The sequence below is a fragment of the Mesocricetus auratus genome, unplaced genomic scaffold (assembly GCF_017639785.1).
Source record: "Mesocricetus auratus isolate SY011 unplaced genomic scaffold, BCM_Maur_2.0 Super-Scaffold_100038, whole genome shotgun sequence".
Lineage (NCBI taxonomy): Eukaryota > Metazoa > Chordata > Mammalia > Rodentia > Cricetidae > Mesocricetus > Mesocricetus auratus.
Window position 1 is genome coordinate 962,079 of NW_024429216.1, and position 24,621 is coordinate 986,699.

General features: G+C 42.0%; 2 protein-coding genes across 4 annotated transcripts in view; one reads left to right on the forward strand and one right to left on the reverse strand.

Moving 5' to 3' along the window:
- Positions 1 to 388: 388 nt before the first annotated feature.
- Positions 389 to 13,676, reverse strand: Znf329 (zinc finger protein 329). 3 transcript variants are annotated; one of them, XM_013125728.3, is made up of 3 exons: positions 13,619 to 13,676; positions 6,637 to 7,818; positions 389 to 4,047 (listed from the first exon to the last, which is right to left on the reverse strand). In XM_013125728.3, coding segments are annotated over exons 1-3 (1,299 nt in total). In that variant the 5' UTR covers positions 13,620 to 13,676; the 3' UTR covers positions 389 to 3,931. The 3 variants fall into 3 exon arrangements, with proteins under 3 accessions (XP_012981182.2, XP_012981181.1, XP_012981180.2); XM_013125727.3 differs by lacking the exons at positions 389 to 4,047; positions 13,619 to 13,676 and adding an exon at positions 13,394 to 13,512 and having other exon boundaries at positions 5,343 to 7,818; XM_013125726.3 differs by lacking the exon at positions 389 to 4,047 and having other exon boundaries at positions 6,194 to 7,818.
- Positions 13,677 to 13,751: 75 nt separating this feature from the next.
- The window catches only part of Znf274 (zinc finger protein 274), a 30,467-nt gene continuing 19,597 nt past the window's right edge, over positions 13,752 to 24,621 (forward strand). Inside the window, exon 1 of the mRNA XM_040734262.1 lies at positions 13,752 to 14,231. The gene's annotated coding sequence lies outside the window, so the exon portion shown is untranslated. The remainder of the gene's footprint in view (positions 14,232 to 24,621) is intronic.

A 24,621-nucleotide genomic window follows, 5' to 3' on the forward strand; every position in this document is an offset into this window, starting at 1 on the left:
TTCCTCTAATATTTATTTCACTTAAAAATATTTACCTATGCCAAAATAGCAAAAAAAAAAAAATGCTTGATGGTCTCAACTAGAAGCTTCATCAATTTGCCTTTCCATTTAAATAATATGTCGAAAGCAGGGGTTATCAAAACTATAGCCCCTGGGTAAAAGCTATTCCAAATCTTGTGTGTTTGGGTAAATAATAATTTTTATAATTTTGTTTTGCATTTTGGAGACTGAATCTTACTACATGGTCCTTGCTGGCCTGGAACTCGTGGCAAGCTGTCACTGCCTCTAAGTGCTGAGATTTACAGGTGAGCACCACAAGGCCTGGCTTCTGTCGCTAGATGATTTTTTAAATTGTATTTCACAATGAAAATTACAGGAAATTCAAGTGTCAGAGTCCATAAATAAAACTTTATTGAACACATCCACACTCTTTTGCTTACAAAGCACCAATAACTACTTCCACATCACATCATTTGTGGCTGAGGAGCTGCAAAAGAAATGATTTGGTACAAAGTTTAAGATGCTATCCTTCGCTTGCAGGAAAGAAAATGCTGACCTGTGGGATAAGGTATCCAATTGGACTATATAAAAACTTTTTCCCCAAACCACAAGATAACACTTCACACAACTAGGTCAAACAATAATAAACATTGGTAAGGACATGAAGACATCAGAGCAGTCATACATCACTGGTACATAAGTGGTTCAAGTGATACGGACATCAGTTCCTCAAAAAGCAAAGACCCAGCAATTCCACTCCTAAGCATCTACCTAAGAGTACTAAAAATACTTTGGCACATGAGTTTGTATATGTGTTCAAAACAACATTATTCTCAACAGTGAAACCTGAAATGTCTATCAATCACTATGCAAAATATGGTTTTAATCATACGGTAAAATGTTTTTCAGCCACAAAAAGGATCCCAGTACAACATGAACTTTGAAAACACGTGCTAAATGAAATGAAATAGTGACCATGGGCCGCATGTTTTATTTTTCTACGAATGTTAATTTTTTTAGAATTCCAAATACACACTGAAAATAGATTAGTTGTTGCCAGGGTCTCAAAGGAATAGAAGAATGCTAACAGTTACACAGGTCTTTCCCCTGGGTAATGAAAATGTCCTGGGATTACAGAGTGGAAGTGACTGAACAGCCTTATGAGAGAATACTAAGAGCCACTGAATGGGACACTTCATTTTTAAAGCTTGAATGTTAGTTTCTCAGAAATGACCACTAATGCTGAGTGCCTGTGGTTATCAAGGCTAGATACATATCCTTATATATGAGTTATTTTCTGCTCATACTTCATGGTTCATATTCTGAAACGATTTATCTTTTCAGAGCCATAGCTGTTTTCCTGTGAAACCAAAGTCTTGTTCTCTACACCTGTTTCTGCAAGAAAACCACTTCATTAACTACCGCTCATGAAGAAATCCCGTCTGTGGCTTAATTGCTCCTCCCTGTAACTGACATGAGGGAAGGTTGCTCCTTCCTAAATCCTAGCCTTCTGCTGCATGACATCACACCCTTGCATGTCACACATGACATCACACCCTCGCATGTCACACATGACATCACACCCTAGCATGTCACACATGACATCACACCCTTGCATGTCACACATGACATCACACCCTTGCATGTCACACATGACATCACACCCCTCGCATGTCACACATGACATCACACCCCTCGCATGTCACACATGACATCACACCCCTCGCATGTCACACATGACATCACACCCCTCGCATGTCACACATGACATCACACCCCTCGCATGTCACACATGACATCACACCCTCGCATGTCACACATGACATCACACCCTTGCATGTCACACATGACATCACACCCCTCGCATGTCACACATGACATCATACCCCTCGCATGTCACACATGACATCACACCCCTCGCATGTCACACATGACATCATACCCTTCGCATGTCACACATGACATCACACCCTTCGCATGTCACACATGACATCACACCCCTCCCATGTCACACATGACATCATACCCCTCGCATGTCACACATGACATCATACCCCTCGCATGTCACACATGACATCATACCCCTCGCATGTCACACATGACATCACACCCTTCGCATGTCACACATGACATCACACCCCTTGTGCGTCATACATGCAACTGCCTTTCATTGTGAAAGGAAGTGAATGATCAAGACTAAATTCACAGGGTTGGAGATATGCAATACATCCTTGGGGAGAGTATCTTCAACATTCAACAATTGTACAATTTACCATAGAAGACTTTGCAATTGTGTGTGTGTGCGTGCGTGCGTGCGTGTGTGTGTGTACATGGCAGCAGTATTTTAATTAATGACTCTGTTACCTCCCTGGCCCCATCTCACATCATCCCATTCAAGGCACAGTGGTCTCGTGACTGTTCCTCAAATACAGTATGTTCTTGCCTGTGTAGGAATACTCTTCCCTAAGTAACTACTGGCTCCTTCATAGGTCATTATGAATCATCTTGGTGAGGACTTCCCCGATCTTTTTTTAAAACTGTAATCACTTCTATCCAACACACACATCCCATCCCCCTCTCAGCTTTATTTTTCTCCCAGGCATCAACCACCATCTGATACACAACGTGTACCTGTTTTTCTCCTCTGTAGATACCTTGTTCAACTTTCTGCTATAGTACCAACTCTCAGAGCAAAATGCAGGGACTCTACACAGTTGACTAAGAGAGACAAGAAGTTGGACCAGTCTAATGAGCAATCTGCAGCCATACTTGAGCACTGATAACGTTAGCATCTAAAGGATGTGGATTAATAGAAACTATTAAGATGGTGGCCATAATTATAAAGGTTCCCACAATCTCCAAGTTGGATGTAAAACCCTGCTCTGGACATTACATTCCTGGACTCTAGACATGCTTTAAGATGCTGAAATGTGCCTTCTTGGCCACCAAAGTGGGAGGGAGTGGGAGCAAACTTAAGGGAAATCAACTCTATCTTTTCGGAGATTTCTTTTCACTAATGACTATTCACTCACAGGATTTGTTTTACTATTGATGTTTGTCGCTGTTTGAGTCAGGGTCTCACTATGTAGACTTGACCGTCCTGGAACTCATTAGGTATACAGGGCTGACCTCTAATTCACAAGACGTCTGCATGCCTCTGCTTCCCAAGTGCTGGGATAAAAGGTATGTGCCATCACACCCAGATACATTCATAGAGTTTAATTCTCTAACCTAGTACTAAAATTCAAGGTTATTAAAATGGTGAAAGGACAGAATCCAGAGTCAACAAAATTTGTTCTCCTTTTTAATTTTTTCATGGGCATGGAATGGAAAGGGTTGGTTTACTGACTTGCTGGGTAAGAGAACACACACAAAATACTTCGGTCAGGAGTCTAAAAGAACTATTGAAGGGTATCACCTATAGATAACACAACAAATTTTCACAAAATCTGTGGCTTAAAACCACATGTTAGTTCTCTACATTTAAGACTGGAATTGATTCACTTACACTGGCCTAATAAGAATAAGAATACTTCGTTCTGGGGAGACATTGGAGAGAATCCATTTTCTTGCCTCTCCGGCTTTCAGAAGCCATTCACAATGTGGACGCTCCAGCCTTAAAACCAGGAACGGGTAAATAAAATGCTCACAAAAAGACAGGAAAAGCAAATCAAATGTCCATTCATTGGAGTACTCTACCTTCTGCATCTGATTCCAGGCAACTTTGTCTGTCTATCAAGGGTCTGTGTGATTAACTGGGACTCATCTTGATAGCCCAGGATAGTCCCCTCTCTGTCCTATTCCCCAGTCATTCAGACCTAACACTCTTTAGTCAGAAGCATCCATCTTCTATAGAGCACTTGTTTCCTTACAACAATTATTCTTGTTCATTTGGGGAAATTGATTTTAGAAAAGAGCAAGGGAAAAGAATTCATATATCATACAAACCCCACGTGGCCTCATTCCAATTCCATAGCTGGCACCTCTTCCTTGGGGTGTTTGCCCTCAGACCACAGCTGGTCTGGTGCTGATTTCCTGTTCCAGGATCTAGAATGCAGAATCAAGAAGCAGGGACACTGCTAACATTAACACTGCAGTACATTCATGTTTTACTTGAGAGTAACAGACACGAGTGTCCCTTGAGTGATGTAGACAGTCCACTAGAGGTTCTCCTATGTCTTACTAATACACATAACACAATACAACAGCAGCTTACAACATGTATGTTGTGACCCCTTTGGGGTTAAATGACTCTTTCACAGGGCTTACCTAAGACCATTGGAAAATACAGATATTTACATTGCAATTCATAACAGTAGCAAAATTATAGTTATGAAGTAGCACCAAAAATAATTTTATGGTTGGGGGTCACCACAACATGAGGACCTGTATTAAGGAGTCACAGCATTAGGAAGGTTGAGAACCACTACTATAGAGACAATATGTATATCACGGGAGCATGAGACCAATCGTTTTAATGATGAGGATGAAAAGTATGGAAAGGAAATATACCTCAATCTCAGAACGCTTAATATATTCTGAGATGAATAACTCCTCCAAAAACTATCTTTGTAGGAGTCTGACAATATCTTTGGCCTTTATTTTTCAGGCACCAATAGCTTTTCCACCATGTGGGTGTAGGGAACCCAACCCAGGTCCTCTGCAAGAATAACAAGTGCTCTTACCCACTATCTCTCCATGCCCACCATATGATAGTTCTTCCTGTCAAAGAAGGGCATCCATACAGAAGACTGAGATGTCTGGCTTCCTTATGAATCTACTCAACAGCCTTAATCATTTCAAAACAGACTTATGATTCTTCCTCCATAGGAACCAGAAGTCAGAAGACAGGATCAAGTCAAAATTACCAGATCTACTCTCAGGCCTTTGAATCTGTCAACTAAATTGTCTAGCTTTCATTCTGCCAGCATTGCACTGAGGAAGGACATGCTAGGATCATTCTAGATTTTTCTGTAACTTTCTCCTCCCTATCCTCAGAATGCCATAAGCTTTGTAATCCAAGTTCCAAAAGAAATGATTCTAGGCTCAGGATGCTCTGATTCTGGAGAAGCTTCTGTCTATATATACCTGTATATGTTTATAGCTTCCTGTAACCATGATCTAGCCTTTGCAGGATTTGTCTAACAATATCTTTGACCTCTATCCACTGGCAAAGGTCTAAGAAAACACCATTTCCTTTTATCTTCACTTTTATATACATTACCAAATTATTATATAAAAACATATAAGGAAAAGGTACACAATTGTGATCTCCTAAGAAAGCCATTAAATTTTTCCACCATCCATTGCTAACCTACAACAAAATATGAACACACTTACCATGATTGTAATAATAATCTATTTCATGCCTTCTTTTGCAATGATCTAAGTATTTTTAGTATGGCAATAAAACCTCTGGGTTTTGCTGAACTTTAAACAAATTAGTGTCCTAAATGATAACAATGGTGAAGGCAGGTGATAGCTGAAATACATCAATTCAATATTTTCTTGTCAACAACTAAAGCAATGGATTCTATTTCTTAGAAGCAGCCCTTTCCATCATGGACAGCACTTGAGTCTTAAGAGGGACAACTTCATTTCAATCACAAGCAGCTACTACATCCAGTTTCACCTCAGTCCTCAGTGTCCTGGAGGCCCCATCAAGCAGAATTGCACTCAAACAGCAAACTCAACTACATCCTGTGGTTGCTGCAGGGTCCTGTGTGGGACCTATTACCACTATGCCTTTGCTGATACAGGAGACACAGTAAAAACTCCTGACAAAAGCTTCTCTTCCTGATTACACTTTCAAGCTTTGAGTCTAATAAGCATCTGCTTAGGTGATACTCACTATTAAACATACCTCCTACCAATTACCTACTGAATGCATTCATAGGTTCTTCCCAATTTAAGTATCCTGATGCAAAGGTAGATGGGTATCTCTAGGGAAATATCTTCCTCACTTCCGGGTGCTTTATTTCAGTGTATGCACTACATGTTTGGTATAGGCAGAATCATCCCTGAAACCTTTTCTACGTTATTACCACCCAATCCTCTCTTCAGAAATTCCCTAATAACAGAATTGACGGGATTATAGAATATTTCATATTGAAATTCTTTTCTGTTATCAAGGGAAATCACACCTGAAGATGTATCTCCTTTGTTCACTCAAGAAGAGTATGGCCCACACTTGTTATGCTTCTATAGGCTGCTCTTCAAGGTGTGTTCTCTGATGTCGGACAAGACACCAGCTCCTTCTAAATATTTTCCCACATTGAGGACACTGGCTGGGACCCTCCCTGTTATGAAGTCGCTGGTGTACTACCAGGTGAGTGTTCTGCCTGAAGGACTTTCCACATTTCAGACACTGGTATGGAGTCTCCTTAGTGTGAATCCTCTGGTGCTTGGTCAGACAGGAACTATCCCTAAACGCTTTACCACACTGATTACACTCGTAAGGTCTTTCCCCAGTATGAATCCGCTGGTGCCGGATAAGTCCAGCGATGTTCCTGAAGAGTTTACGGCACTGGTTGCAACCATAGGGCTTCTCACCAGTGTGAATTCTCTGATGCCTGATGAGGTATGCACTCTCAATAAAAGTCTTCCCGCACTCTTTACATTCATAGGGCTTCTCACCGGAATGAATTTTCTGATGCACAATGAGGTGAGAGTTGCGATTGAAGGATTTCCCACACTCCACACATTCAAAAGGCTTCTCGCCGGTGTGTGTCCTCTCATGCTGGGTGAGGTAGGAGCCGTCTCGGAAAGCCTTTCCACATCTGCTACACTCATACGGCTTCTCACCGGTGTGGATTCTGAGATGCACAGTAAGGTGAGAGATGTCCGTGAAGGGTTTCCCACATTCATTACATCTGTACGGTTTTTCCCCTGTATGAGTTCTTTGATGCAAAATCAGGGATGAGTTTCTGTTGAAAGTTTTCCCACATTCTAGACAAGCATAAGGCTTCTCACCTGTGTGAATCCTCTGGTGTTGCGTCAGAGCGGATCCGTCACTAAAAGCTTTCCCACATTTACTGCATTTATACGGTTTCTCTCCTGTGTGAATCCTTCTATGTACAATCAAGTTGTAGTTCTTGGAGAATGACTTTCCACAATCATTACAGGTGTAAGGCTTCTCACCAGTATGCGTTCGGTGGTGTAAAACAAGAGAAGAGTTCCGTTTGAAGCATTTGCCACATTCATTACATTTATAGGGCTTCTCAGTGGAATGACTTCTTTTTTCATTAAGAGATGAACTCAGGGACAAGACATCCCCAAAGTCCTTACCTTTGTGAAATGTCTTGCTTCTTTTCTTAATTTTTTTGTCACAAAGGGGAGCAGTAAAGTGGCTTAAAGGTTTAATACTTTCTGTATATTTATGGGGTTTGTCTCTCATTTTGTTTCTTACAAGCTGAGCGATTTCCATGGAAGGATGAATGGCTTTTTCACAAGCATCACCGTCACCAGTTCCCTTAGCTGTGTAACTCTGGGGACAACTATATAAGGTTTGGTCGCAATCAAAGGTTTTACTATCTGAGTTACGAACATGAAAGCCGTTTGTTGTAGGAACTCTCTGGGATGCTAGGAGGGCTGGGTTCATACTCAAGTGCGCCCCCAAACCAAGATGCTCACAATCCCCTGTTTTCTCATCAGCTAAGGGAGACTGTCTCAGATTTCTTTCCTTGTTCTCACAGTAGCAATCATCACCTGAAATGGGGAAGCAGGGTCCCTCTCTTTTATACCCTTCCATTTCTACCTCAAAGGAAACTTCTTCTTCAGAAACATTCTGAGCTATTCTTCTCAGTCTCATGTTCCACACTGAAAGGAAAGAAAAAGTCACATTAGGTAAGCGCAGATATATCTAAGAGAAAATGATAATGGGCTCAGTGAGTATATTTCATTCACTTGCTGTCTTTTTCCAATTCACATATGTAAAACAGGGAGTTCAAATGAATGCCGAGGGCTGAAGCCAAGAGCGGGTTTAAAAGAAGTGGCATTACACTGTAATACTCTCACAGAACACATCAAAGGAATATTGTGTAAGGATAAATAAAACAAAAGTAGTTAATTCTGTGCATGGCAGATGGGAAGCCGAATAGCTCTGCTCATTCTCAAATGCCATCTTGGCCACTGCCTTCTTGTGCCCATCGCCAGTGCCCCTCATCAGAAGTCAACGCATACAATATGAGGAAAAAGAAAAAGAAAGCCTAGAACTGTAAACCAGTGCTATAAACGCAGCACTTGGGAGGTAAAACCACGAGGATCACCACAAGAATGAGGCTACTCTACATAGCCAGTCCCAGATCAGCCAGGGGTTACACGGTAAAGCCCTATCTATAAATAAATTAAATAAATGAATAAATAGAAATGTGGTAGCATGAAGCTAAGACTTACACACAACATATTCGTTAAAAGCTGTAAGTTATTCAAGCAGCATGGTTGAATAGTTTGGTAAATGCTATTACAATATAAAACTGTTTCTGGAGACTGGCATGTAGAAGAATGCGGATCGATCCATGTTTATCGCCATGCACAAAACTTAAGTCCAAATGGATCAAAGACCTCAACATAAATCCAGCCACACTGAACCTCTTAGAAGAGAAAGTGGGTGGTACCCTTGAACGAATTGGTACAGGAGACAGCTTCCTGAACATAACACCAGTAGCACAGACAGTGAGATCAACAATTAATAAATGGGACCTACTGAAACTGAGAAGCTTCTGTAAGGCAAAGGACACAGTCAGCAAGACAAAAAGGCAGCCCACAGAATGGGAAAAAATATTCACTAATCCCACATCGGACAGAGGGTTGATCTCCAAAATTTACAAAGAACTCAAGAAGCAAGTCTCCAAAAAAAGGACCCAATTAAAAAGTGGGCTGCAGAACTAAATAGAGAGTTTTCAATAGAGGAGTCTAAAATGGCTGAGAGACACTTGAGAAAGTGCTCAACATCCTTAGCCATCCGGGAAATGCAAATCAAAACAACTCTGAGATACCATCTCACTCCTGTCAGAATGGCTAAAATCAAAAACACCAATGACAATTTATGCTGGAAAGGATGTGGTGAAAGGGGGACACTCCTCCATTGCTGGTGGGAGTGCCAACTGGTTCAGCCACTTAGGAAATCAGTATGGAGATTCCTCAGAAAAATAGGAATAAACCTACCACAAGACCCAGCAACTCCACTCTTAGGCATATATCCAAAAGATGCCCATTCATACAACAAAGATGTCTGTTCCACTATGTTCATAGCAGCTTTATTTGTAATAGCCAGAACTTGGAAGCAACCTAGATGTCCCTCAACCGAAGAGTGGATAGAGAAAATGTGGTACATCTACACAATGGAGTACTATTCAGCAGAAAAAAATAATGGAATCCTGAGATTTGCAGGCAAATGGATGACACTAGAAGAAACCATCCTGAGTGAGGTAACCCAGTCACAAAAAGAGAATCATGGCATGTACTCTCTCATATATGGATTTTAGACATAGATCTGGGGAGTGCCAGCCTACAATCCCATGGCCAGAGAGTCTGGGAAACAGAAACTTCATTTAGTGGCTGATCGAAGAAGAGGCAGACTCCCTTGGTTAAGTACTGAGATGAACTCAAGAAAGCCAGTAACAGAGAGGGAGGACTGATGATCAAAGAGATTAAGACTGGGCTGGTTTAACCCCCAGAAACAGCTGACCAGACAAAGGTTAACTCTTGAATCCCAGGCATCAGCCTGGGAATCCAGCATGGGACTGATCAAGACCCCCTGAATCTGGGTGTCAGTGAGGAGGCCTAGGGAATCTATTGAGCCTTGGGCAGCAGATCAGTACCCATCCCAAGTATACACACGGACTTTGGACTCCCATAGAACAATGTGAGGTGCACTCTCACCCTGAACTCTTGGGGAAGGGTCTAGGCCCTGCCCTATATGAAATGACAGACTATGGACACCCCCATGGAGGGCCTCACCCTCCCTGGGGGAATGAGGGGATAAGGGGGGGATTGGGGGGAGGGCAGGGGAGGAGGGGAGGGAAAGGGAGAGGGACCTGGAACTGACTTGTGAAGCAACCTTGTTTCTTATCTAAATTTAAACTGGAAAATTTTTTAAAAACTGTTTATTTTCGTTTCCATTATGCAAATATAATCGTGGTTATCTCAGAAAATAAGAACAAGTGAATATCAATACACACCTATGAAATGATCTTTTTTTTCTAACTTTTTTTTTTTTTTTTTGGTTTTTTAAGACAGGGTGTCTCTGTATTGATTTGGAGGCTGTCCTGGAACTCGCTCTGTAGACCAGGCTTGGCCTCGAACTCACAAAGATCCTCCTGCCTCTGCCTCCTGAGTGCTCGGATTAAAGGCGTGCGCCACCAACGCCCGGCCTAACTTTTTATTTTACTTAATGTGTATAGGTGTTTTCTACGCAAATATATCTATGTACCGCATACATGTCTAGCGCCTACACAGACCAGAAGAAGGTATGGGATCCCCTGGAACTGGAGTTTCAGATGGTTGTGAGCCACCATATAAAGACTGGGAACCACCATAGGACAGAACCAGGCCCCCTGAACATGGGTGACAGTTAGGAGACCTGGGCAGTCTATGGGGCCTCTTGCGGTGGAACCAGTATTCATCCCTAGTGCATCAATGGACTTTGGGAGCCCATTTCCCCATGGAGGGACACTATCTCAGTCTAGATACAGGGGGTGGGCCTAAGCCCTGCCCCAAATGATGTGATAGACTTTGATGATGCCCATGGAAGACCTCACTCTCCCTGGGGAGTGGATGGGGGGTGGGAATGGGGGAGCCAGTAGAGGGCATGGGAGGATGGGAGGGAGAGGGAACTGGGATTGATATGTAAAATAAGATGGTTTCTAATTTAAAGAAAAAAATACATTGTATGAGAAAAAAAAAGATGGGGAATTATATCCAGGTCCTCTGGAAGAGCAGCTAATGTTCTTAACCCCTGAGCCATCTATCCAGCCCCCTACAGAATGATCTTAAAAGAAAAGAAGGAAAATACAAACCAGTAATGATGAAGATGAAACTTAATATGATTGGTCACAATTACTTAATAGCAAAGTCGAAAACCAAAAGTGATGAAAATTTTCTTTCAAAGTACTGAAGGGAAAAGTGACCAGGTTCATCAAGATTCAGGAATGAGAGTAAAATAAAAAAAAAAAAATCAGAAAAGCAAAGGCAATTCTTCAAAAGAGAGGAGACTGAAGAAAGGGGGAACAGAAAGAAAAGGAAATGATACATGGATAAATCCAATTCAAAGCTAAAGAGAAAAAATCAGTATTAGGCAGATAAGAATCACAGTGCAATACAACAGTAGTAATATACAACAAAACGCAGGTAAGGAATCCTCAAAGGGAAGTGAGTGAGTCCTGGAGTCTGGAAAATCTAAAACCATGGTGAGATTTGGATAAGAGGTCACTCCATAGCTTGCAAAGGAACAATAAGCAAAAGAAAAGATGCTCAGTATCTCTAGACTCAGAAGAATTCAAATCACAGCAACAATGAGATACCACTTCATATTCACTAAGACGCTGTAACCAGTTCCACCTCCATGCAGTCATTCCACAAGACAGAAAAACATGCATCTATTTTTTAAAGGCTCACGGCATTATTTGTGGCATCCGAAACAAAATACGCAAAGAAATAAATACAAATCCACAAACAGAACATAACAAAACTACAAAACTGAACAAAGAACACATGTATTCTATAACATGGATGAATTTTGAAGACATTTTCTAAATCAAAGAAACCAGACACCCAGGACAATAAGTTCTACAACTAGTTACATGGATTCTCCAAAACAGATGAAAAAAGGCTACAGCAAGGAGAGATGAAGGAGGTAAAAGTGACAGTAAGTATGGGTTTGGGGGGGGGGACACTGATAAAAAGGTTATAAAACTGCCGGTCATGGTGGTGGCACTGGCCTTTAATCCCAGCACCCAGGAGGCAGAGGTTGGTGGAACTCTGTGTTTAAGACCAGCCTGGTCTACATAGCAAATTCCAGGCCAGCTAAGACTACACAGAGAGACCCTGTATCAAGCAAAAAACAGCAACAAAAATACTGAACTGTACAACCTAAGAGGATAAACTATGTGGTATGTTCATATAGTCAGGTTTTTGTTGCTGTTGTTGGTTTTAAGTGTGTTGAGCCCACCAGGATGAGACCTATTGGCCTACTCACCAGCTGGCACACTGATGGTACATTAAAAACTCAGGAGAGATGGGGGCTGGAGAGATGGCTCAGTGGTTAAGAGCACTGGCTGTTCTTCCAGAGATCCTGAGTTCAATTCCCAGCAACCACATGGTGCCTCACAGCTATCTGTAATGAGATCTGGTGCCCTCTTCTGACATGCAGACAGAACACTGTATACATAATAAATAAATCTTAAAAAAAAAACTTAGGAGAGAAATTAACAGTTACGAGGCTGTGCTAGCTTATACAGAACTACTCCTCTCTCAAGTGCTGGGATTGCAAGCATGTATCACCAAGCCCAACAAGAGTGCTTAATTCCCTTACTGCTTTTTCAAATGGAAAAAATATTGTAGGTCCTAATTCATACAAATTCTCACACACATTTATAAAATGATAGAGAAAAGACTTATGGAAGAGGGATCTCCATACACCTTAGAATGGCAAAAACAAGCATGAAATATGTAGCTTAGTGACAGTGATTGCCCAGCACATACAAGGTGCTTGTTCAAAACCAAACACACACACACACGCACACGCACACGCACACTTAAAGTAAAATACAGAGCTAAGAAAATACATAAAGCAAAATACAAGCTAAAGAGGTATCCAAGTTAATAGGATAAAGAAGAGTTTCTCTAAATAACAGAGGGCACAAAACATAACCCCAAAAAAACTGAAATGTCTAGCTATTAAAAACAAGTAATACACCATGAATCTTGGGCTTCTGGAAATCAAAAGAGTAACAAAGGGTTAAGACAAAGGAAAAGCGAATGTGGCAAAACGTTAATAACCCGACAATCTGGATGGCTTAGGCACGATCTACTAAAACTATGCCTGCAACTTAGCTGTGGGTGTGAAATCTTTCAAATTACAAAAGAGGGAGAACGGAGAGGTTATTGGAGGGAGACGGACAAAAGCGGGTTTTTACAGGGAGATAAAACTGAAAACTACATAAACACATACACACACGATTTTGCAAGTTCGGTAGAGGGAAGGAGAAACTACCTAGAAGATTCCACGGGAGACAGCCCCGCCCATTGGAGCCCGGCAGCCCTCTCAGAACGGGACCCCCGGATCCCGAGGGCCCGAGCGCCCAAAGGATCGCGGCAAAAGCTCCTGGAAGGACCGGGCTCGAGACCAGGACGCCGGACCTATGAGTGACACGGGGGAACGGGACAACCTCACCCGGTTAGGAGCGCTCTCAGCAGCCAGAGAAAGCCCTCTCTGACCCGGGGGCGTGCACACCCGCCAGGACAGCAGAGTCGCCGGCCACACCCTCCGCGTGAGCCCGAAACGCCCACGGCCCCCGTGAAACCCGACGCTGACGCCCTGCACGCCACCCCACCTACGCCCCTCGACTCCCACCCGCACGACACTCCGCGGAGAAGCGGAAGGCACCGAAGGACTCACTGTTGTCGTTCCGCAGCAGCCATGGCCGCGGAGGCCGCGCATGCGCAGACTCCGATCCGGGATGCGTGCGCGCGCGCCCCAGACGTTCAGCCGCCTCTGACAGCTGCGCACTGCTGATGTTAGCAGCTTCGCCCTGATCATCGGTCCCGGCTGCTGGCAGAGACAGACGCCCAGTGCCTGTCACCCAAGGCCTTGCGATCAGGACGAAAGGTTTCTTCACCTTTATTTGCGTAGTTATAATTAAGTCATTGAGGACTCGTGGAGACTCATTCTCTATCATGCTTCTGTCTTTTGAGAGGGCCTGGGTACAAGACAGTCTCCCCTGAGTTCTCCCGATGTTATTTTTTTGTTATAGAACTTTATTTTTATTTACTGTCCAATTTGACAAAAATACGTTTAGAGGTAAAAATGCTAACATTCAGCCAAATACACCTATTTTATTGACAATCATAGGTGGAAATAAGCTATTTTTTTAAATTTATGTGTATGGGTGCTTTGCCTGCATATATAGCTGCACCAGAAAAAGGTGTCAAATCCCCTGGGACTGGAGTTACAGAAGATTGTGAACCGCCGTGTGGGTGGGGAGAAGACCCCCCAATCTTATGGAAGAACAGTAAGTGCTCTTAACCTCTCTCTCCTTTTCCACCCCTCCAGGCCCAGGCTACCTGTTTAAAAAACAAAAGAACGGTTAAAGATTCTAGATAATTAGCGAATGTGGTTTTTTTAATCGGTAGAGCATGCCTGAGATCCCAGCACTTGTCGGAATGCAGAGAATCAGTAGACCTTTAAAAAGCCAGAACCATACTTCTATAAGATACAGATCAAAAATTTAGTGGTAGTTATTTTAGGGTAGGGTGAGGGGCTTTTGTTTGTATTGGGTCTCATGCCACTAAGTCTGGCCTCGAACTTCAACTGATTTTCCTACATCTTTGTCCCTAGTCCTGGAATTACAGGCATGTACCAATGTGGTCTTTTGAATAACAATGGCACATATATTTGAATGTCTGGTCCCTAACTGGGGGAACTATTTCGGGAGCATTAGAAAGTGTGGCCTTGGAGGTATGTCACTAGAGGTGGGTTTAGAGGTTTAAAGTCTTGCCATTACTAGTTAGCTCTCTCTCTGCCTCTAGCTTATGGATCAAATGTAAGTTCTCAGCTCTTTCTCCAGTCCCATGCCTGCCTGCCTGCCTGCCTTCTGCCATGCTCCCTGTCATGAACTCCCCCTCTCAAAATGTAGCAAGCCTCCAGTTAACCGCTTTATTTTAAAAGCTGCCATGGTCATGGTGTCTCTTCACAGCAGTGGAAAAGTAAGACAACCATCATGTAAGTATGATGCCTAGTAATGCACAAATTGTCTGCTTTGGTTGGTTTTCAAAGTCCTCGGTTGTTTTTATATTTGTCTGGCTCTATGGAGCCAGTGAGAAAATGTATCACTTTTCACGTTTACCTGACAAAAGACCTAGGAGGGCACGGGTTTGCTTTGGTTCCTTATTGCAGGAGGTATGTGCAGTCCAGTGTGGCAGGGAGAATATGGTGTAAAGAAACAGCTCACTGAATTTCGGACTAGGAAACAAAAGAGGGAACACTGCCACTCTCCGTTGGCTTGTTTCCCCCTTCTCCCCTTTGATTTTGTCTGGGTTCCCATTCAGGATGGAAATGTTAGTAGTAATGCCCCCTTGAAAACATCCAAAGGTATACGTAACCAACATCCTAGGTGTTTCTAAATCCTGACATTTTGATAATGAAGATTAACAAACAAAAAGGTTATAATTGGTTTTCTCCATTTTGAACGCCGGAAAAAAGTGAGTTTGGGGGTTCCCACCTCCTAAGACAGGGTTTCTCTGTGTAGCCCTGGCTATCCTGAACTCACTTTGTAAACCAGAGTGGCCTTGTCATAGATCCATATACCTTTGCCTCCAGAGAGCTGGGATTAAAGGTATGCACCACCACTGCCTGACTAGAGGTTTGGTTTTTGTTTGGTTTTTTTTTTTTAAGAAAATTGAATATGGCTGAAAAAAAGGGCTCAGCAGATAAGAACACTGGCTACACTTCCAGAGGACCTGGGTTTGATTCCTAGTACCCATATGACGGCACACAACAGTCTGTAACCCCAGTTCCAGGGAATCTGTTGCCCTCTACAGGCAATGCGTTACAAGTGGTGCACAGACATACAGGTACAACATCCAGATGCCTAAAATAAAGACAAGCAGATCTCTTTAAATAAAAAAAGACGAAACAATACCAACGAAAAGCAGGTCAGAGTTGTGAGTGGGAAGACAGATCTACTACAAAGGGGATCTCTAGGGGGATGGAAGCACTCTGTGTTGGTTCTGTTGGTGGCTATGGGGCTGTGTTCCAAACACACTGAACTGTTGGGCATGGTGGCACACCTCTGTAATCTCGCACTTGGGAGGCAGAGGTGGGTGGATCTCTTTGAGTTGGAAGCCAACCTGGTCAATACAGCAGGGTTCAGGTGAGCCTAAGCTACATAGTGAGTCAGCGGTTCAAAAACACTGAACGGGATGCGTGATGGTTCAGTGGGGGGAAGTGAGTTCCATTCCGAGAACCGTATTGAAATTAGAAGCGGGGAGCCCAAGACAGTGGCATACATATATGTCAGTACTCCTACCGTGAGACGGGCAGAGGACAGACAAAGCACCAGAAACTCACAGGCCAGATAACCTGGAGTACACACTGCCAATACAGGGACAAGAGACCTGTCTCACCAAAGTGTAAGGCGAGAAGACACCCCAAAATTGTCCTCTAACCCCTACACATGTGTGATGGCACAGGTGAGCCCACACTCACACACCCAAAAGAAACAAGAGAGGAACCTGGGGCAACAGAAGTTAGGATGTTTGGTGGTGGTTTCAATGAGAACGAGCCCCCCCCCATTGACTCACGGGATTGAATACACGGTCCCCAGTTGTATTTGGAAAGGAGGTGAGGTCTTGTTGCAGGCCACGGGGAGTGGTATTTGAGGTTTAAAGTCCAGACCTTTCCCAGTGTCTCTCTTGTTCTGCCTCATGCTTGTGGATCAGATGTAAGCTCTCAGCTTCTGTTCCAGTTGGTGGCCTGCTGCCATGCCCCCAACATGGACTCTAACCCTCTGGAACCATGAGGGCCAATGAAACTTTCTCTTTTATAAGCTGCCTTAGCCAAGGTATTTTGCTGTGGCAAAAGAAAAATAAGAGTCGCTTGCAAACCTTTGGATAGGACACACAGGGAGCATGCAACGTTAATGTTTTACTTTTCGATTTGAGTAGCGGTTCATGTAAGGACATTATTGATCCTTGTTTCAATTCCATCAAAGTTTACAGCTGATGAAGTAAACCCTAGGTCACAAGGGTCTCGCAGAAGTTAAGAGGTTTTTTTACTATAAACAAAAGTCTACAGTCCTGCTTGCATGGTTAACAGAGAATTGCAGGTTCGTGTCTGGGAAAGGAGTAAGGCCAAACTCAGAAGCTGTATGTGCTCAGGCCTTAACCACGGTTCATTCCTATTTAAGCATTCTCATTTGAAAACACCTCTGTGTGAAAGGAATAGAGTCTCTACATAGGCAGCTGGAATTCTTAACCCTTCGTTGATGAGAGAAGGTTCCCTCTCCTCCGTTGTTCCCTTACCATTCCTTTTCTTTATATTCTGCTTCAACTGGACTTACTGAACTCTACGGCAACTTAAACTACATATTCCCTAAACTATATCTGTCCTTCTCTCTTTCTGTTCACATCTGAACTTCTCCTTGCACTTAGATTTTCTAAGAAGGTGGCTTCTTGAATGGAGACGATAAAATGGCCCATGACTCATTCTTCTATCCATCTAGACAAGTATACAGGTGAACCTAGGCAAGGTATTTGATGTAGGGAACCATCATGAGGCCTATCTAGTTTCCTTTTTTCATAGGCTAGGCAGGGGAAAAAAATCTTAAGAATCTCCCAGAATCAGCTGGGTGATGGTGGCACGTGCCTTTAATCCCAGCACTCGGGAGGCAGAGACAGGCAGACAGGGCTATTGCTCAGAGAAACCCTGTCTCAAAAAAAAAGTATCTCCCAGAATCATACTTTAGATATGAGTTCTCCTTTGGGAGAGGTTTCCTTTCTATGACATAATAGATAAACATGACTGAACTGCTCATACTACAAACAGCTGAAACAGAACAAAAGAGGGAAAATAAGCTTTTGCTTCTATTGAAAAGGAAGGTGCTTGCAACAGGTACCAGGGAAGTCCCAGAAGAATAAATGGCTATTTGTGTGTATTTACCATGACCCAGACAATAAGGATGGGTAATGCTTTGGACAACAAAAATCAAGGCTCCAGCAACCAGCTAAGAAATGAGCCAGCCATCAAGGGTCACTACCAAGGAAGACCAACTGCTGTAAGAGACAATGAATGCTCTAAACCAATACAAACGAGCAAACACAGGAACTGTAGTTAGAATGGAAAGCTTTCTGTACCTGAACATCTTGAGTCTCAAATTTACAAACAGACAACTCAAACAAAATCTTCTGAGGGTTGAATGGTGAAGGGAAAGAAAAAATATCAAATTCAGAAGCAAAGCTTTAAATATTCTTACTAGCAAGGGGGAAAGATTTAAAACAAAGTATTAAACATGGATTGGTAGTACAGAGTCCCAGCACTCGGCAGGTGGAGGCAGGAGAATCAAGAGCTCAAGGGATATCACGAGTTCAAGGCCAACCTGCAATATTTAAGATCCTGACCTAATAAAACAAAATAATTTAATTCATGAGGCATAAGGGCATTTTTAAAGAAAACAAACAAAGAGCTGGGCATTCGGGACCTTATCTGTAATCTCAGCACTCCAGATATAAAGCCAGCCTGGACTACAGGAGACCCTGTACAAACAAAAAGAAATAGAAAAGCAAATAAAACAAAATAGCTAACATCATATAGTGTTGGGGACAGGGAGGTCCTTGTACTCACAGAGAAGCACTGAGAGAACCAGGAATGTTAATTAGATGGGAGTGTCTCCTCAATGGAGGAGCTAAAAAACAGACAGCTGTGTTCCATCCTGAAAGTGGAGAGTGGAGGTTGTTAATGGCCTGGTGACAGTTTTGCTATCCGAAGGGACAGAACTCACCCTAACTCCTCAGAGTGATTATCCCAGACTCGTCCCTACCAAGACCATTACCCATCCTTAAGGGAGATGTCACAAGTACTTTATGGCCTGCTGACATCTAAGTTATCCATCAGAGGCCACACTAGCCTTTTAGCTACAGAAACAACCCTCTTGGTCACATGTACTTTGTAAAAGAGTCTCTATGTAGTCACACCTTAAGCTTTATTGTGCACCTGGAATTGGACTGTTGAGAATAATTGTTGGCTGGAAACCTTTTCCCAAGTTAAACTGTGTTTTAAATATGCTGACAATGCACTGTCTGGTATTAGACTCCCCTGATCTGATCCAGGTTGACAAAGTCAGTCTGAATCGAATTTTCAGTCTTATCTCTTCTCCGGTTTACGTCCCTGCCTAGATAACTAAACTTCAGGGACCCCCTCAATACAGATTTCATTTGAAATTAAAATAGTAAATATGAATGAATACAGTAAAAACAAAAAAGTCCAAATCATGCTTATCATTGACTACCAACAAAATACAAAATGTACTTATCAATAATGTTGAAAGTCTTTTTAAAATAATATTGAAAGTCATTTTAAGTGCTTCCAACGCATGTTGGTGTTGTTATATTAATATGCTAGGTTTTGAATCTACGACTTTGAACATGCCTGGCAATCACTCTACCACTGAAATACACCCCAACAGTGAGCTTTGTGTTTTAATATATTAACATACACAACATTTGTTTCTGTCAATTTGATTTATTTTCACAATTTTCCATATTGCAAAATGCATATTGTACCATTTCACCATATTGCAAAAAATAGCCCACTGAATCCATGTTACTCTTAAGACGTCTCTAAATAAATAAATAAATAAATGGACAGCAAGTCATATCATATACTCACATACTTCAAATTTATTAAACACATTCTCAGAATTACCATAGATGTCATGAAAAATACAGTGTGGGAGCCCACAAGTGACTCAGTTTCCATATGGAGTCTATTCTGACTTATAAGACATTAGAGTTCAAGCTTGCTTGTTGCAGTCTCCTTGAGAGCCGTGAGAAAGTTCTGTTAAGCCCATGGAAAAGAGCATACTCTCTAACTAACGAGCTTCTAATGCCAGTCAAAAGACATACTGAGATAGGGAATGAAGCTGCTTGCTGCTAGCAGTGCTCACATGATAGATAGTGAACCTGGCTGCTGCTGTCCTCGATTCAAGGACAGTGCAGGGAGCTGGATAATTGACTGTGCTGCTCTGTGTTCTGCTCTGCCTCTAGTCTGTATATAAGCAGGGCCTAAATTAAACTCAGGCTGTCTGGTGTGCTGAAAGGCATGGGCCGGGCAGTCCGCCTGACTCTATCCTATGTTTCTGTCTCTGTTTCTTTTATCTGCCTTTTCTCAATCCTCACGCCCCTGGTTAGGTAATCCAGCTGACTCACTGGAACAGGCTCCGACAGTGCACTAAGTGTATGTCTCTAGCACTGAATGATGAAAGTACAAAGAAAACAGACACATAATAAAATACATGAACGTAAAACAGGAAGACAGAACTTCAAAAATTGGAGACTGAAATGAACTTAAAGGTTCTGAGTAATCAAATCAAAGAAGAAAGCAAAATAGCTACTAAATATATGAAATACTGATGGGGCTTATTTATAATGAAGGAAATGACAAAGTAACAAAAAAAAAACGCTACAAAGATGGCCATGCAAAGCTGGTGGCTTGAGGTCATTCCCCAGAATACATGTAAAGATAGGACAAAATTGACTCCATAAAATTGACTTCCACATACGTGCATACCAATAATAAATAACATTCTAATTAAAAACTAAAATAACAAAAATAAATACTTTCTGTGTCATCAGACTGGCAAACTGAAAAGGATAGCCAGCATAAGTTTCCACAGCTACTCATGGGAAAGTGAATTGGTACTGGTCATCTCGGAAGTAAGCTGGCAACATCTTTAAAAGTTAGGGGCCATCAGATGGATCAGCAGGTAAGACCACTTCCTGCTGCTAAGAGACACAACTTAGGCTCCCAGCATCCACATCTTGCGGCTCACAACCAACTATAACTACAGCTACAGAGAATCTGATATTACTATATTCTGGCCTCTTCTGGCACGTGGACTCACACGCATGTACCCATACAAAGATACATACACATAATTAAAAATACATCTTTTCCCAAATTGAACTGTGTTTTAAGTATGCTGACAATGGACTGTCTTTCATTAGACTCCCTGAAGTCTGATCCAGGTTGACAAAGTCAATCAGAATCGGGTTTTCTTCCTTATCTCGTCTTGGGCTTGCTTCCTTGCCTTAGATAACTTCAGGGACCCCCACAACATAGATTTCATTTGAAACTGAAATAATAAATATGAATACAATAAAAACAAAAAAAATCCAAACATGGTTATCTTTGACTACACTATCCAACCTTCAGAATCTTCCAATAGGAAAAAAAATGTGACATACTGAATTGTATTTTATGCGGAATAATTATTTACTGCATATGCTGCAAGAGAGAAGGGAGTACAGGTATACTACTAATATATTGAATTTTTAAAAATGAGTTATAGAGGATGACCTTGAACTTCTCATCTTCCAGCCTCTCCCTCCTGAGTGCTGGAATTACAGGTATGCTCCACCACAACTGTTTTACTTTTGGGTGGTTTTGTTTGTTTGTTTGTTTGTTTTTTACAAATCATGTAAGTTAAATATATGTACCAAAAAAAATTTTGGTGTAACACAAACCTCAGTACATGCAGGATAATTCCTGGAGGAAGAACCCATTTGAATGTAAGGAATAGTAATGGCTATACAGAGCTCCTGCCATCTTTGACTGAATACAATGGACCAGTGACAGACACTATAGACATCCAAGTGTAAAAACAAACAAAAAAAATCTCTTCATGAAGCATACTTTGACATTAGAGAAGTCATACTGGATAGGGTTCATATAAATGTAAAACCTTCTTTACACAAGACACAGCTCTATGGACCTGTGACGGAGCTCTCAGGAGACTGACTTTCTAAGCGTGCTAAGTGCGGAGGAGTTTTTCCGGGGACAGTCTCCTCTCAGTACATTTCAAAAGTCATATAGGAAAAGCAGTGTCTTAAGTAGATGCGGTGTTCTTCTTTAGCATCGTGAAATATACCCTGGGGAGGGGCACTGAGAGAGGCAGTCATTAGTCACTGTGGAAAAGGCTTCGGACAACACTCAGCCTTTAGGAGGCAACATCAGAGAACTCATACTGAAAGAACCATGCTGTGTACAAAAGCCTCTGGGTACTGTTGCTTCCTGCTCTAGGTATTCACTGTAGGAGGGTTCAGACTGGGAGACTCCCTACGGGTAAAGGTGATTCTGTAGTCTTTCAACTGCAGCTTTATTTTTCTTTTGAGGCAAGGTCTCCTGTATCCCAAGCTAACTTCAAACTCACTAGGTAGCAGGGAATGACCTTGAACTGCTCACTCTTGTGCCTCACCCTCCCGCCTCTGCCTCCTGAGTACCGGGGCTGAAGATAGACCTTTAAAGACCCAGCTTTTCTTTTAAACCAGGAAATTTTTAGGGAAGCTCATCAGACACAATCAACATGGAAGTAGAGTTGAAATTCCATTTTCTTTGTCATTAGAGATGAATCATAAAGGTGGGGAAAAGCTGAAGAGATTTTGGGGGCCATTAACAAATACATTACCTAGATGCATGAAGACTGTCCATATGGCTTCCTTTAGTAAGAAACAAGCAGTTACATGTCCCTTTGATTTTCCTCAAAAAACACACCTAATGGGGCTCAGGGTCTGATCTGATAAGCAATGTCTGATAAAAATGATTGCAATGGATAATCAATCTACATGAAAATGCTGTAAGTAACAAAATACCTTTCTTCATCATAGACAATCAGAAAACTACCAACCTTGAAGATCCATACAGAAATCATACATCCCTTAGCATATTCTTCAGGATTAATATATATGTGATTTTAAAATATCTGAAGAGGGCTAAAGGATATACCATCAATTTTCCCTGTATATTCTGTATGTTCTCATTGCAAGCAAATCAGATTATAATAACTTATCAGTGCATTGTCAGTGGCATTACACTATTTACTTACGTATGAAACTTCTTAGTTCCAAGAGCATGGCCAATATCTAGGCAGACTTAAAGACATTACATTGCTCTATAGTGTTCAGATGCCAAGAATAATGATAACCTCAACCAAAGCCCTTACAGAAAACTGGAGAGTAGACACAGCATTGGTTTCTGTTCAGACATCCTAAGCATTAGAGGGCAAGAAAGGATTCCAGTAACAAGAGCACACTAGTTTTGAATATCGTGCTCAATAAAGATAGCATTCATACATGAGAGTAAACATTTCCAGCTGACAAAGACGCAAAAACTACCTTCTTTCCAGGAGAAATTTCCCAAGAGGACATAACAGTAATAACTCATAATGATATGGGAGCCATGTCCCAAAAGACACATAAAAGGAGTGCTATCCATAGACATTTAGTCCTAAGGGAGAAAAAAACCTATTAGCACTCTAAAAGTCCTTAAATAATAAGATGGACAAAATGAGGTACATCACCACAGCAGTTAAGACTAAACTACTGCAGGCTGCAGAGATGGCTCAGTGGTTAAGAGTGCTTGCTGCGCCAGGCATTGGTGGCCCATGCCTTTAATCCCAGCACTCGGAGGCAGAGGCAGGCGGATCTCTGTGAGTTCGAGGCCAGCCTGGTCTACAGAGCGAGTTCCAGGACAGGCTCCAAAGCCACAGGGAAACCCTGTCTCGAAAAACCAAAAAACAAAAAAGAGTGCTTGCTGCTCTTTCAGAGCATCCAAGTTCAATTCCCAACACACACACTGCAGCTCACAACTGCCTGTAACTCCAAGATCTGACACCCTCACACAAACATACATACAGGCAAAACACCAATGCACATAAAATAAATACATTTTTTAAGAAAGAGTAAACGACTGATACAGTAACTAGCATAAACTTAAAGACACTGCTGAGTGAAAAAGCCAGGTGCAAGAAAAGGAAAAACTAATGGAGGATAATCAAGACAGTGGTTACCTTTATACTGCCCAGGAAGTGGTACAGGCTTTTGGACCTATGTGATGGACACATATGTATTTCAATATTTTAAACTCATTGAGGGGGTTCGGAAGGATGATTCAGCAGATAACAGCACTTGAAGCTCTTGAAGATGACCTGGGTTCATTTCCAACACTCACGCTTGGTAGTTCATAATTGCCAGTAACTCTAGTTCCAGGGGACCCGACAACTTCTGGCTTCCATAGGCTTCCAAATGCATATTGTGCACACAAACTCATACAGGCACACACACATTCGTGTAAGTGAAAATACATTCTCAGAATATCCACTGACGCTGGGAATTATGGTACAGGCTTCTAATGTCATTACAAGGAAGATCAGGAGGATCAGCTGTTCATGGCCCTCTGAGATACACAGTAATAAGAAGTCAATCTAGGCTACATGAAACACTGTCTCAAAAAATTAATCTCATTGACCTGAAAAGATAAGGCCTTTATACCTGTCACTAATATATATCATATATCATGCTATGTCATGTGTGTGTGTGTGTGTGTGTAATATATTAAAAACCATGTTTTTTTTCCTTATGTTACATATATGGATGTTTTGCCTACATGTATGTCTTTGTACCACATGCATGCCTGGTGCCCCCCAGAAACCAGAAGAGGGTGTCAAATGCCCTGAGACTGGAATTACAGACAGTTGTGAGCCACCATGGAGGTGCTGTGAATGGAACCCAGGTCCTCTGGAAGAGTACCCATTGCTCTTAACCACTGAGTCCTCTCTCAAGCCCCTATGTATCAGTTTAAAAACTGGTATTTTTAGCTGGGAAGTGGTGGCGCACGCCTTTAATCTCAGC